Source organism: Phacochoerus africanus, chromosome 1, assembly GCF_016906955.1.
Source record: "Phacochoerus africanus isolate WHEZ1 chromosome 1, ROS_Pafr_v1, whole genome shotgun sequence".
In the NCBI taxonomy this organism is placed as follows: Eukaryota; Metazoa; Chordata; class Mammalia; order Artiodactyla; family Suidae; genus Phacochoerus; species Phacochoerus africanus.
The window spans coordinates 190,613,273-190,628,059 of NC_062544.1; the positions used below are offsets into that span (position 1 = coordinate 190,613,273).

General features: G+C 38.0%; 1 protein-coding gene across 4 annotated transcripts in view; it reads right to left on the reverse strand.

Moving 5' to 3' along the window:
* The window catches only part of PLD1 (phospholipase D1), a 218,728-nt gene that overhangs the window by 101,806 nt on the left and 102,135 nt on the right, over positions 1 to 14,787 (reverse strand). For all 4 annotated transcript variants that reach the window (XM_047786550.1, XM_047786540.1, XM_047786531.1 and 1 more), the window contains exons 10-12: positions 12,239 to 12,388; positions 11,350 to 11,433; positions 913 to 994 (exon numbers count right to left, since the gene is read on the reverse strand). In XM_047786550.1, coding sequence (XP_047642506.1) covers positions 913 to 994; positions 11,350 to 11,433; positions 12,239 to 12,388 — 316 coding nt within the window. The remainder of the gene's footprint in view (positions 1 to 912; positions 995 to 11,349; positions 11,434 to 12,238; positions 12,389 to 14,787) is intronic.

Sequence of the window (14,787 nt, forward strand, 5' to 3'; positions counted from 1 at the left end):
TGGATATTCCCAGAAATCCTAAAGTAAGGGAATGATGAAAAGACATTGAAAGAAGGGGGAAAGGTGAGTGAGGAAAGGAGTTGGGGAATATAGAGGATGGGAAAAAAATGAGTCATGGCTGGGGGAGACTGAAAATACTAACTCCAATTACTTAGGATCTATAAATTTTGCTAGAATGTTTAATGATGGAATAAAAAATTAAGACTGTACTAAATAATAGCAAAAATTCTAGCACTCCCTAATTTGAACATGATTAATAATAAATCCAGATCGATCCTAATTCAATTTTAATTTAACTTGGTTGAAGGCCAATCACATAAAAAAATTCATGAGAAATATGAATGTAAAGTAGTCATTGGTGAGCCTATACTGCCTCAGTTGTTTACTTTTTATAACAAAAAGAGCACACTCATTGCTCACCCAGAAGCTACAGGGGCAATTTCACCCTATTACCATGAACTGTCCCAAAATTGTAACCACCAATTCTTAATGTCCCTTCTCTTTGATATTCTTCAAGATCAGCTTGACCCCATTTGACTTAAATAATTTTCAAATGTTTGTCTTTTGTTCAAATGACAGAATAATGAAAAAAATCCTATTTAATTTTGTCATTTAGTATTCAATGGTGAAATTTTATTATAATTTTTTCCTACAAAATTAGCTGCCCATAACTGATTAAAACGTAAAATCTTAGAGCTGCTAATATCATCTATGCTGTAATTATTTATGACTCAAGAGTAAGAGGAAAAAAATCAGAACCAAATGAACTTAAAAGCAGCAAGTAGTCTACTTTTTGTCAAACACTAAAGAAAAAAGTTATAAACGTATATGAAAGGCTTTGAAAAGGAAAAGGCATTTCAGAGGAAATAAACATTTAAAAATTATATCGGCATTCATTAGGAAAGTACATACTGCTTTTCGTTTAAGAATGCAGTCCAACCTCCAACGATTTCCTTCAACCACTGGGCGTTTCAGGAAGATTTCTGGACTCAACCTGAAATCATGAAACCAAGATTTCAAGAAACTAAAACAAAACACAAATTTCTAATTGCATCATAGGAAGCAAAGGCAATTTTATCCCAAACACCATCCTCTTCCTCCACTATGGCAGATCATTCAAAGTCCCACTATGAGTCCATGTATGACTTCATCTGGGAACAACAGCTTTTATACAAAAAAGTCAGTCTCGATTTCTCTATCTTACTCATGCATCATACATACACATGCTTGCAGATACTATTGATTATCCACCCAACAGCCATGTTCTCCTTATCCTTCTTTGCTGTCAGAGCCTACCTCCCACTATTGAATGTGAATATTCTAAATGACCTCTTTTCCAGACTGCTATATAGCTCCAGCATGACGTGATACAATCCTGGGCAATGAGAATTATGAGGAGGTATACGTGGGGTTAATGGAAAAGTTCTTCTTCCGATGAGAGGAAAAGACACATGCACACACCCAAAAAAACCCAGGAAAAGTGCCTCTAGGATAGATTCTGTATGGGGTGTGATGCTTAGACAGGCACAGCCATATTGGAATTCTAAGGGTAAAGCCAGAACTCTGAAATCACTAGATCACTCCATCAACTCTAGATTTGCCTAGCTTTAGACTTCTCATTAAATGAGACAACTAAATCCTCACTGTTTGAGCCCTCTTTAGTTGAGCATGCTAGCAATCCAGGCCAAAAGTATTCTAATTTATAAACATGGACACTGACTTCCTATATCAAGGAGCAGTTTCCGTGGAAACCTGGGGCTTTCTGAGCAGGGAAGAAGGTAAGCTTTGCTGATAGATGAGCTTTTCCTGTGTGAAAATGGACCCCTGGGTTTTCCTCTTTAGAAGTGCCACAGACAGCATAGAACAGAAGAGTTACTTTTTTCCTTGGGGTTTAGTTCAAAGTCAGTGCCTGAGTTAAATCGGCAAGTGGTGTAACTCCTCTGTAATGGGAAAAAAACAAACAAAAAACAAACAACAAAGAAAATTTCATCTGCTGAAATGCGAGATCTGGGGTAGATTGTAAGAATCAAAGCCTTACAGGATACTAGGGTGAATACTGCCTTGCCAGAGAGTCCTCTAAGCATGTGAAAACAACAGGGTTTTAAGGAGCTAAAGAGATTAAAAGAAATGATTTTATGCTCTATTTCTTTTTATTAAAGAAAATAAAAATACAGAGATAAAGTTTCTAAAGGAGACACATATAAGGTAATATAAATAGGAAAACAGACAAATGGAGGGATATATATTGCATAAATATTTACATATTTAGAGTAGGAAATAACTCAAAGGTAATCTATGTTTAAATAAACAAAAAATACAGCAATTCATAGGAAAAGATCTAAGATAAATTAAAAACACATCTGTTTAAACAGAGAAGTGCATCACTGGGTACTGCTAGTTCACTGAAAGTAGGACATGCCAAACAACATATATACACTTGCGATTTTGTGTGTGTGTGTGTGTGTGTGTGTGTGTGTGTGTAACTCCTGTTGCATGTGGGGAAGTTCCAGGTGAGGGATTGAATCAGTGCCACAGCAGCAATCCAAGTTGCTGCAGTGCCAATGCCAGATCCTTAACCGACTGCGCCATAAGAGACCTCCCAATACTTGCTCAAAGAGCTTCAGTTTGGGGGCCACTTTTAAGTCTATACTCTTCTTAAGTCTTTATCACCTGTTATTGAATCTAAAAGCACCATGTACCCTGTATGCAGAATATTCTACTAGATACTTTGAAGGATCTTAAGCTACTCTCAGGTAGACCTTGATTTTGAAAATAATGCATGAAAGATGATATGAGACTTATGCCATAAACAAGGTATAAGCAATAGCAAGAAGAGATCAGCTATTAGATAAGCAAAGTTCAAAAGATTGTATAATACTACCTTGAGTCTAGGATACCAATGATTGTAAGATGCATCATCATAAAGTGTACCACCAAGAGAGAAAAAATGATGACAGCTATAACTATATTATTGAGTGTAAAATGTAACAGTAGTTAAAATATACTTCTAAGTAAATGCTCCTTTTAGAAAATTTTACACTTTAAATGCTTATATGAGAAAGAAAGAGTTTAAAATCAATGATCAGAGCTCCATCTTAAGAAGATAGAAAAAAAAGAATAAATTAAACCTAAAGTAATAAGAAGGAAAGGAATAGTTAAGAGTAGAACTCAATGTAATATAATATGGAAAAATAATAAAGAAAACTCAATAAAATAAAAATCTAGCTCTTTAAAAAGATTAATAAAGTTGACAAACAAGCTAGATTGAAAAAGAAAAAAGGAGTTTGATTATTTTATTTTATTTTATTTTACTTTATTTTATTTTTGTCTTTTTATGAACATATCTTCAGCATATAGAGGTTCCTAGGCTAGGGGACCAATTGGAGCTATAACTGCTGGCTTACACCACAGTCACAGCCACAGGAACACTGGATCCAAGTCGCATCTGCAACCTAAACCTCAGCTCACGGCAACACTGGATCCTTAACCCACTGAGCAAGGTCAGGGATTGAATCCACGTCCTCATGGATGTTAGTCGGGTTTGTTAACCACTGAGCCACAACAGGAACTCAAAGAGTTTGACTATTTTAGATTTCTCATGTAAGTAGGAAGAAATAACAACAATCTTACTGAAATTCTTCTAGGGAACAAAGGGCAGGGTGGCACTTACTAACTCATACGATGAGCCAGGCATTATCCTAATACCAAAACCAAGCAAAGACAATCCAAGAAAAGAAAAAAAAATAGGTACAGTATTCCTTATAATCATAGAGGCAAAAATCTTTATCAAAACCTCACAACTTACAAAAAGTTTAATGAATCATGACAAAGTGGGGTTATTTCTAAGAATGCAAGTTTGGTTTAAAAGATGAAAATCAATCAATGTAATCAATACATTAACAGAAAAAACAATCATTTCAATAAATGCTGAAAAATTTTTTGATAAAATTCAATACCCACTCACAATAAAAACCCTCAATAAATTATAAGTAGAAAGGATTTTCTTCAAAGCAATAAAAGGCACCTGTTAAAAAAACCCACCTAAAGCATATAATAAAAGACTGAAGACTTTTCTTCTAAGACTGAGAACAAGGCAAAGATGTCCATTCTCATTATTTCTATTTAACATTTTTGCAGCATATTGCATTGGCTGATGATGCCAGCCAATTCAATAAGGCAAAAAAAAAAAAAAAAAAAAAAAGAGAGAGAGAGAGAGAGAAAGAAAGAAAGAGGAAAAAGAAATACAAAGCATACAGATTATAAAGGAAAAAGGAAAACTGGCATTATTCACATATAACATAATATTCCATGGGGAAAAATCCTAAGGCATCTACAAAAAAGCTACTCAAACTAATAAGTGAACTAAGCAAGACTGCAATAAATAAGATCAATATAAAAAATCAACTGCATTCTATATGCTGGTAGTAAACAATTGGAACATGAATTTTTTTAAATACCATTTATAATAACATTAAAAAACATGAATTACTTAGTGATACGTACAAGAGTTGCATATGGAAAGAACAAAACATTGCTGAGAAAATTTAGATAAGATCTAAAAATTGGAGAGATATATAGTGTTCATGAATTGGAAAAATCACTGTTGAGAACAGCAAAATTTGACATATCATCTAATCAGTGGATTTTACCATTCCCTTCCTTCTGATTTCTCAGCCTGGAAGGAGAACATGAAAATGGGCTTTGGCACAGGTAGAGAGAACTCCAGGAAAAGTCCTCTAGTTCAGGCTTGAGGGGCAAGAGTGGGATCTTCTGGCAGTGATAGTGAGAGGCCCATGGAAATCAAAAACTTTGAGGCAGTGGAAATTTCCTTCTCAGTGAAAAAGCTGTGGTTCCAAGATGACAATATAAATATCCATTGCTTGGCTCTGGACATAAAGCATCACTGCAGAAAGTGTCTGGAAGAGCAGAATAAATGAAGCCACACCTATTCAGCTAGAGGACTAAAATGCAAAGTCATAGGCAACCCTTAGGTAGTGGGTAGATCACAGAGAGAGAGGATCTCATAAAAAGCAATAGTACAGAGTTGTTTATAAACTTCTAGCTCATTCTCAAGCTGCCCAAGCATGGATCTGGTCCTAAATATTACACCAAAGAATTTAAGACCTGCAATAAGCAATAAACCATGGCCCAAACTGGTCGCTAGGTAGAGCACATGGGGGACAGAACTGAATAGCACTACAAAGGCTTTGAAAACAAAACTGATACTAAAAACACAGAGATATAAAACAAGTTGGAACATTTTACATGAACCCAAATGGGCCAATTTCCTGCTAAAACACAAATATCAACATTCTCCATAAGATTTAACTAAGATTCAGTGTCATAATATTCAAAACTTCCAAAACACAATAAAAAATTACTTGGCATACAAAGAATCAGAACTTGCAGGAAAGACATTCGAAAATTGCCAATGCCAAAATGGCATATATGTTGGATTCAGGTAATGTAAGTCTTTGCCGGATATTATAAAAATGTTTCAACAAGGGTGAACATTCTTAAAATGAATGGATAGACAGAAAGTCTTGGCAGAGAAATAAAGATATTAAGAAGAACTAAACAGAAATTTTCAAACTGGGAAATACAACTACAGAAGGCAAACAACTCTCACTGGATAGGCTCAGTACCAAGACAGAGGTGACAAAGGAAAGAATCAATGAACTTAAAGATAGATAAAGATAAATTATCCAATTTGAATAACAAAGAGAAGAGAAGACTGAAAGAAAAAATAGAGCCTTAGAGACCTGTGGCTAAAAGACACTACTTGTGTTATCAGAGACTCAGAAAAAGAGGAGAAAGAGGGAAATGCAGAAAAAAAGTCTGAAGAAATAAGGGCTGAAAACTTCTCAAATGTGATGAATGAGATAAATGTACGGATTCAAGAAGCTCAATGAACCCCAAACAGGAAAACCTCAAATACCATAATCAAACCTCTAAAAACTAAAGACAGAGAGAAAATGTAGAAAGCACTCTGAAGAAAAACAATGCATTATTTAGAGGGGAACAATGATTCAAAGTGACTGAACTTCTCATCAGAAAACATGGAGGCCAGGATGAAGCAGAGCAATTGTAACTAGAATGATAAAGATCTTCTACAATTTAGTAATAAGACAATCCAATAAAAAAGATGAAAAATAAGATGAGAATATGTTTCCATAAAAACTAATCAGGAAATGTCCAAAAATCACAGGAAAATATGTTTACTATGAAAAGATGTTGCTACTGCAAATTAAAACCACAATGTGAAACTATTACATATCCTTCGAAATGGCTAGCATTTAAAAAAACTGACAATACCATGTGCTTGCAATGATGAGAAAGGCTGAAACTTTCATACTTTGCCAGTAGAACCACTTTGGAAAGCAAATTGATAGTTTCTTAGGTTGGTCGTATATTTAGCTCTTGATATTGATATAATACAGTAATGTGAATCTACTTTCTAAGACAAGGGTTGGCAAACTATGCTTTTGGTCCATAGATTGTTTTAATATGGCCCATTAAAATAATTACATTTTAAAGAGTTATCAAACACACACACGCACACACACTATGCAGCAGAGACTACATGTGACCCCCAAAGTCTAAAATATTTTTATTGCCCTTTACCAAAAAGGCTTGCCAACTCTGGAAAGTCAGCAGATTTTGAGCTTTTGGGGTGGTAATCCACAGGAACACATTATGCATCCATCCCAATACTTTTATCTATCTCTCTCTCTACCTATCTATCTACCTACATACCTACCTACCTATCAATCTTCTATTTACTGCTGAAATAAAATTTCACAAAACAATAACCCTTACTGCCACTCAAGCGGCAACTCTCTTTGCTTTCCTTCCTTTTCTTATCCTATTGCATCCTTTAAATAACCCACTAAATTCTTTTAATAAATAATTATTAAAAAGTAGCAACCCATTATTTGAAAATCATAACATTAAAATCAACTTAAATGTGTTCTCCTACGTAGAACAGTCTTAGCTTGTGAGCCAGTTAAAATGACACTTCGAGTTTATTCTTTATAGCCTTTGTCTTCAGCCCAAAGGAGACGTCACTACTGTTTCTCTTCCTTTGATACACACCTTCTTTAAAAACCTTTGTTTATTGTTTTTCTTCTTTATTCTCCAGTTTACTAACCTTGTCTATCTATCTATGACCCATTTAATGCACAGACTCAGTACAGACACTGTGGGAGACCCCACTTGCACTGTGGGAGACCCCAACAGGACAGACAGAGAACCAATGTGGGCAAAGACTCAACACACTGCTCTATACATCCCTGCTGGCCAGTGGGAATCAGAACCACCATCACCAAGAGGAAAGCTGATCTAAGCCCTGTTCTGTGGATCTGCCCTAAGTTACAGCAACTGACTGGAAGCCACAGCTAGGTGTCCAGCCTCATTTTAGGACTCACTCCAAAGAACACTGGATAGGTAGTTCATAGGTGACTTGAAATAGCACCAAGCACAGAAAAGACATAAAACAGTGATAAACAAGCGAACGCTCACTAATTTTTATATAGAAACTACTTCTTTTGGTGCCTTCAACTTCTAGCTAGGATTTACTCTTCAGTGGAATCTTCAGATAATCTGGGCTGTTTAACAAATCATTCTCTCTAGAATAGTGTGACAACCTGCCTTAGAATTGACCTCTTCAGAAAATTTCTCCTGACTAAACCTACCCAAATCTGATTGCTTCTTTATCCGCACATCCAGCAACTCAAAAAAAAAAAAAAAAAATTTCAGTCTGCACTTAAAGAATGTCAGAGCCAAAAGGAACTTCAGATACCATGAGGTGCAGCCAACTCCTCGGAGAGGCAGCTCCATAGCATGTGGGCACTAAAGCAAAGACACCTGGATCCAAGCCAGCACCAGAATGTACTGTGGCTATGGGCAGTTTCCTAATCGGCCTCACTGAGTCTCACTTTTCCCACAGCCTCTAGTAAGAATGCAATTAGGAGTTCTCTGGTGGCTCAGTAGGTTAAGAATCTGGCATTGTCACTACTGTGGCTTGTGTTCCATCCCTGAGCCTGGGAACTTCTACATGCTGCAGGTGCAGCCAGAAAAAAAAAAAAAAATTTTTTCAACAAATAGTAGCTACTTACTGTTAATGTTATTCAACTATGCCTTAGAAACTACCTCTTAAAAAGGTTAACATGACTTGCCCCGAGTCAGTAATAATCAGACCCTTAAGGTGGTCTGAGCAGAGATCATCACCGTCCCTCTTCTGGGCCACAATAATAACTTGCCAGATGGTCTTGATAATCACTGTTCAATTCATCTTCTAAACTATTACCAAAATGGTCACTTTCAGAAAAAAAATCTGATTAAAATTTCCATGCTTAAAATTTTGCAGTGATTCCCAGTGTTCACAGGATGAAATGCAGACTCCTTAGCAGCTCACAAAGAGCCCTGCACAATTTAGCCCTAACCCATCTTTTGAGTGCTGTTCACCCACCACCCCAAAGGATGCTATGCTTAGTCTGTACACAACCTCTGCCTTCCTCCAAAACTGCAGTGCTCCCTCACCCCTCTATGCCATGGTCCTGGCTAACCCTCTACCTAAAACATTCACCTGTCTTCAACTGGTCAACTCTATCACCCAGGACCCAGGCCAGCATTCTCACCTGTGAAACTTCTACAGCTCCTCTGTGCACCCCCACGCCTTCTGCTGTGCTGACCCTCACCACTGAGCTTGCCCCAGTCCCATGTCTTAACCCATGACTTCCTGCCTCTATTGTTCCAGGGCAAGGGCTGCTTCTTACTCATCTTTCTCAACACCTGGCCTAGATCAGTACCTGTCACAGAGTGGGTGCTCACACATAGCTCTGGAATGAATGAGTAAATAAATTGACAAATGAATGGGATGGGTAGATTAATGAATTAACGAACAAAGGAACGAAGCACTTCTAGGTCCCAGATTGTTTCTCATTTCACTAAATCTGCCTTTGCTTGCATACTAATTGCTTTAGAAACAGATTAACACAGTTCTCACTCCTGTATATGTCTCTGGAATTAGATTAGAAGCTTCTAAAGGGCAGGTGCATCCTCTCACTAGGCTTTTCACTCTCAGATCCAGATATGTCAGGGTTGGGTAAACTTTCTGAGTGCTCTCTTCTGCAACATACTTGCACAAGAATTTCCTCCATTTATTTTGAGGGAAGTTCCTGCGAAGATTTTATTTCAAAGAGTGTTATAATAAGATGTTATCCTAGCACAGTCACGAAAAAAGAATAACCTCTTGATTCATTTTCTTACTGACAGTAGAAGAAAAAATATTCAAGGTTCCATCTCTTTAGATGTTTAATTGAGAATCTGTAGTTCAGTGTTTGTTACCTTCAAATGAGAGCATTTGCTTGTGTAAAACATGAAAGCATGGGCTTAATGGAAACACTAATTTTCAGTCTCTTTCATGTCCTCATCAAAGTTTCAGAAATATTTTTAAAGCAATATGCTCCTTTATGAAGCTTGAATCTATTCTCATAAGTGTCTAGAAAATATTAACCAAAGAAATAATGTCTAATTATAAAATTTTCATTCCTGGTAACTGACTAAAGAGATAAAATTTGGCAAGAATATAAAGGCCAAGGTTAAGCTCCTTCACAAACATGACAACAGGGAGTTCCCGTAGTGGCACAGTGGTTAACGAATCCGACTAGGAACCATCGGTCCCTGCGCTTGCTCAGTGGGTTAATGATCCAGTGTTGCATGAGCTGTGGTGTAGGTTGCAGATGCGGCTCGGATCCCGAGTTGCTGTGGCTCTGACATAGGCCGGTGGCTACAGCTCCGATTAGACCCCTAGCCTGGGAACCTCCATATGCCACGGAAGCGGCCCAAGAAATAGCAAAAAAAAGACAAAAAAAAAAAAAACAAAAAAAACATGAGAACAAATAGGTTCATAGACATGCTGGCTGTCACACACCTTATCTATTGGCTTTAGACCAATGATTCTCAACTGAGCAGGACTGTGACCCCAGGGGATATTTGACAATGTCTGAAGACATTTTAATTATCACAACTGGAAGCTTGCTGCTGGCATCTAGCTTGCTACTGGATAAAAGCCAGGGATGCTGATGGTGCTAAACATCCCACGTTGTTCCCATAACAAAGAATTATCTGGCCCACGGAGTTCCCGTTGTGGCATAGTGGTTAACAAATCTGACTAGGAACCATGAGGTTGTGGGTTCAATCCCTGCCCTTGCTCAGTGGGTTAAGGATCCGGCGTTGCCGTGAGCTGTGCTGTAGGTCGCAACGCAGCTCAGATCCCGTGTTGCTGTGGCTCTGGCATAGGCTGGCAGCTATAGCTCCAATTTAACCCCTAGCCTGAGAACCTCCATATGCTGCAGGAGTGGCCCAAGAAATGGCAAAAAGACAAAAAAAAAAAAAAAAAAGAATTATCTGGCCCAAATGTCAATAGTGCCAGGTTGGGAAAGTGTGCCCTTGAAATACAGATTTCCTCATCACTGTGGCAAAATAGTAGAAGAAGATGAATTCACACGCCTAATTACTGTCCCCTTGCCAAACCAAGAGGAAATGCATTTTCTTAGTTTTATGTAAGGTAGCATTTGGAAGGAAACAGGATAGGGAAAAGTGGAGGGCATTTCAAGGAACTAAGTTTGTAGAAGGAAAATACATGTTAAACAGTTTTGCTTCCATTGTAGTAAATATTAGCATCTGCAATGGGTTTTAGCTCTCCAGGCAGATGAGTAATTGGAACTAAAGTCAGACTACAAAGCCTACTCCAGGAGTAAAATTTCCCAAGAGCTAAATGAATTTTAGATACAAGACTTCCAGGGGCTTTAATAAGAATCATAACTCTCACAGATGATTTTCAAGGGAGTCAGAAAGTTGAAACCTAAGCATCTCCAAAAAAGCTCACAAGTTTTAGTCATTACCCAGCCTATTCTAATGGTAATAGGCAAATGCAAATATTCCAATTTCAAAGGGACAATTCAGAAGAACTATACTCACCGGACCTGTGACAGTCATAGCAAGATGAGGAAAGATACTCAAAGAAGATTATTTTCCATTTTCTCTACATCTCTATGTGTACTGCAACATAATCTTTACTAAAATGAATATTGAGTATCTGCTTCCAAATGGAAAGACAAAAACAAAACTGCTCAAGCTAAATATTTTAAGAATATATATGGATGCCAGGTTTTTTTAAAAGAACTTTCACTGGAGGCTATTACAGTTAATTGGTTGCGGCTTTAGCCAAATCATCTGTGAGTACTGCCAGTTTTCATAATGTATGATTCTGGAATAGCACAACACTATTGTATATTCTAAACATAAAGACCTCCAAACAACAACTCCCCAGGGACAAATACTAACCACCAATCTGTGATAAAAATCTCTTCTTTTGCCTCTTCCATTGCATTTGCCACATCTTCAAAATATCCTTTGGCATTAACATACCTGAAAGACAATTTTTTTTTGTTTCATTTTTCAAAAGAAAGAGAGAAAGAGAGGGAGAAAGAAAGAAAAGAAAGAAAGGGAGAAAGAAAAGAGAAGAAAAAGAAAAGAAAGAAAGGAAGAAAGAAAGAGAGAGAGAAAGAAAGAAAGAAAAGAAAAGAGAAAGGAAAAAAGATCTATTGTATGGCAAAACAGAAGATGGAAGCCACTGCTCAAGTCTCTACAAGACCAGCAGTTTAGCTTGTATAACTGGAAAACAAGGACTGAAAGGAACACCTTCTGCCTGCAATGAAGGAAGTAGTAGGCAATCTGATTCTTTTCTGCTGAGAGAACTACAGATTGATGGATTTCATCATCATATGGGATTAGATGAACTCTCCTATCCTGTTGAACTCACACATGGTTGCTCTCCTGAAAATGAAAGGAGACCAGTTTCTCATCCGTGGGTAGAAAAAAAACTAAGCAGGATTTTATTTCAAAGAAATAATTAGCAAATAAATTCTCTTTCTTAGGTTATGGCTAATGACTTGAAGAATCTTTCCATCTGCATCATAAAGAAAATGTATGAAGTTAGCTTTTAAAATCAAACTTTAAAATCTAAAGCTAGCTATCTAAAGCTCATTGTAAAAAAAAAACCGTAAAAATAAACGGTGGAAAATTAATCTACACTCAGGTAGTCCTATAAATAAAGGTCTTTGTTAAGTATGATACATAATATCTTTTCAAAAATTGGTTCCAAATGAATTTAGACAACTATAATATTAAATGCCAAGACTACCTTGACAGTCTTAGAGCAAAAAGATCTTACCATTTAGCTAAAGTGTTCTCTTGGATGGCAGCATATGACCCGAATCGATGATCTTTGAGAAAGTTGGGGCCATATTTCTGGATGAATTCTTCTATAGCCCCTCCCCACCACCGAGCATGTCTATAGCTGTTGCATTTTAAAATAAGTGTCCTTCAAAGAAAAGCAAAATATGAAAAGAATGGTCACTCTGTGTTCTGTCTGTTTAAATAATTTAAAAATTAAACACGTCACATTTTGTTATGGAACTGTAGCAAGCATAAGTTGACCATTTTAGGCAAAGAACACCTTACCTACATCAAAAAAGCAGACTTTTAAACATTCTTGGCAGGATTTAAAAGTATATGCAATGTAGCATAAATAAATTTTCAGTTTACTTATTCCTTTACTCACTGATATAAACACGTGTAAAGGCACTTCTTATAGACCTTGAGCTAGCTGTGCTATGCTGAGAGGAGGACAATGGAAGAGGTGTTACAGGCTTCAAGTCCCCTTCAAGGAGATTAAATCCAAAAGCCTCTGGCTATGTCTCATTGTAATGCCCCTTCCTCCACCTAGTAGGGCTGCTCACTCCCTACTAGGGAAGGAAGGCTGCCTATTCCTCACCAGCCTCTGTGAAACCTGTTCCCCATGCTAAAGGTATCCAGCATGGGATATAAAAACAACTGTAAAGAGAGGCGGGCCCTCTTTTTTCACCCATGCATGGGCACTCCCTCTCTCTCTAAAAATGTACTTTCACTTTAATGAATTTGTAAAATGCCTGTTGTTTCAGCGTTTTGCTACTACAGCAGGGTGGGGGCCAAGGAAACTGCAATTTTATCTTTCCGGAACAAACTCTATCAGAGGCATAAGATGAGGTCCAACATCTAAGTGTAAGAGTTGTTGGTGCCTGTGGAGGACATTTCCCTTTGGACTGCCTGGTGTCCATTCCCTCAGCCTCTGGAAACACCCTGATTGTGCTTTAGGAGGGTAATTTCTTCCCTCCTTCCTTACTCGAGTCCATCAAAGTCAACACAATGGCATGTTCCAGCCCTGATCCCAAACACTGGCTCAAGGATGAGGACATAAGCCAGTTCCACCCCATATGTGAGAACAAACCCAAGGACTTGCTCGGAAATTCCAGGAAGAGACTCTTCCTTCCACTGAAGCAGGTTTGGTACCACCAGAGGACCAGGCTGAGGATGGAGCAAACCCACAGGAGACAGAGCTTGGAGTGGCTAAGAAACTGTGTCTCCATGACATAGTTTGAGCCTTTGCATTAGCCATGCCTAATGTGGCTGATTAATTACCTCTGATAAAAGCTAGATTGCATTGGATTTTTCTGTCATCAATGACCAATCTATCCTAAATGGTTACGGATTTATAAGTGCTGAAAAAAGATACAGAGTAAGAGATTACAGAAAGCTATTACATGGCAAATGTCAGAACTGCCGACTACCACCAAGAGGTGAAAATAAGTTATCCAAATTTGATGTTCAGAGAAAACACGGTGTTGGGGCTAGCAGTCTCCCTGCCATGTAGGGAGAAACCCATCTCAATATGAGAAGCGCATTGAGAGTGAGGAGGGAAAGTTTGCCCTTGAGGGGAAATGCAGTGATCCTGATGAGATGCAGGGAGGGGCTAAAATAATTATTTACAAAGATTGGGGATGTCCAAGCTGGTCCTCTCAACATGTGAGAGAATGTTGCCTGGCTTTTGTCTGGCTGGCGAATGCTCTGGTGTGGGGGTGGCAGGGTGAGGGGAGGCGTGGAGGCACTTGGGGGTGGGAAGGGGGGCATCTCCATCACTGGGGCAGGCCAGACACGGGTTTCTGTGGGCAGGGTCACCAGGGCACAGAACGTGCCTGGGCTTGAGTCAGTATGTAAGTACTGCCCAACGTGAAAACCAGTTAGGAGGAAAAGATATTGCAGAAGAGATAAATGACAAACAGGGGTGTTGTCAAAGATAAATGATAAACAGGGGTGAATCAGAGTTAGGAGAAAACAAAACAAAACTATTCCAAACATGAAGATAGGAAGAGGAAAGGTGAAGAGGTAATCTAAACACAGGTTGAGAAGGGATGATAAAGAAAACTGAAAAGCTGCATTAGGGAGGGGCTGTTAATAACGGCAGAGAGACACAAGGCCTCAGATTGTAAATGGAGGAATCTGGGCTTATTTGATACAGTGAGGAAGACCACTTACACCAGGGAGGAAGCAGATGAAACCTGGTCCTGCATGGATTCATTTGGCAATGATGCACAAGTCAATAAGGATAGGAAATGGAGATAAGACAGTGAGTAAAGTAACTTATAGCTACAATGAGAATTGTGGCCTGATTTCTTCCATCCTCTGAAATATAAGAATGTAGTACCAGGAGGAAGGTTTAATGGCAGCACTATTACACTTCTAGTAACCAATCCTGAACCTTCTATTGTCAGAGATCAGGAAGTTCAGCATTTTTTTACACACACACAAACGTACATGCAAACATATACCAGTAAGAGTAATATATTTATATATAATACATATATTTAATGTCAGTATGTATAAAGATATATATATATATGAGGC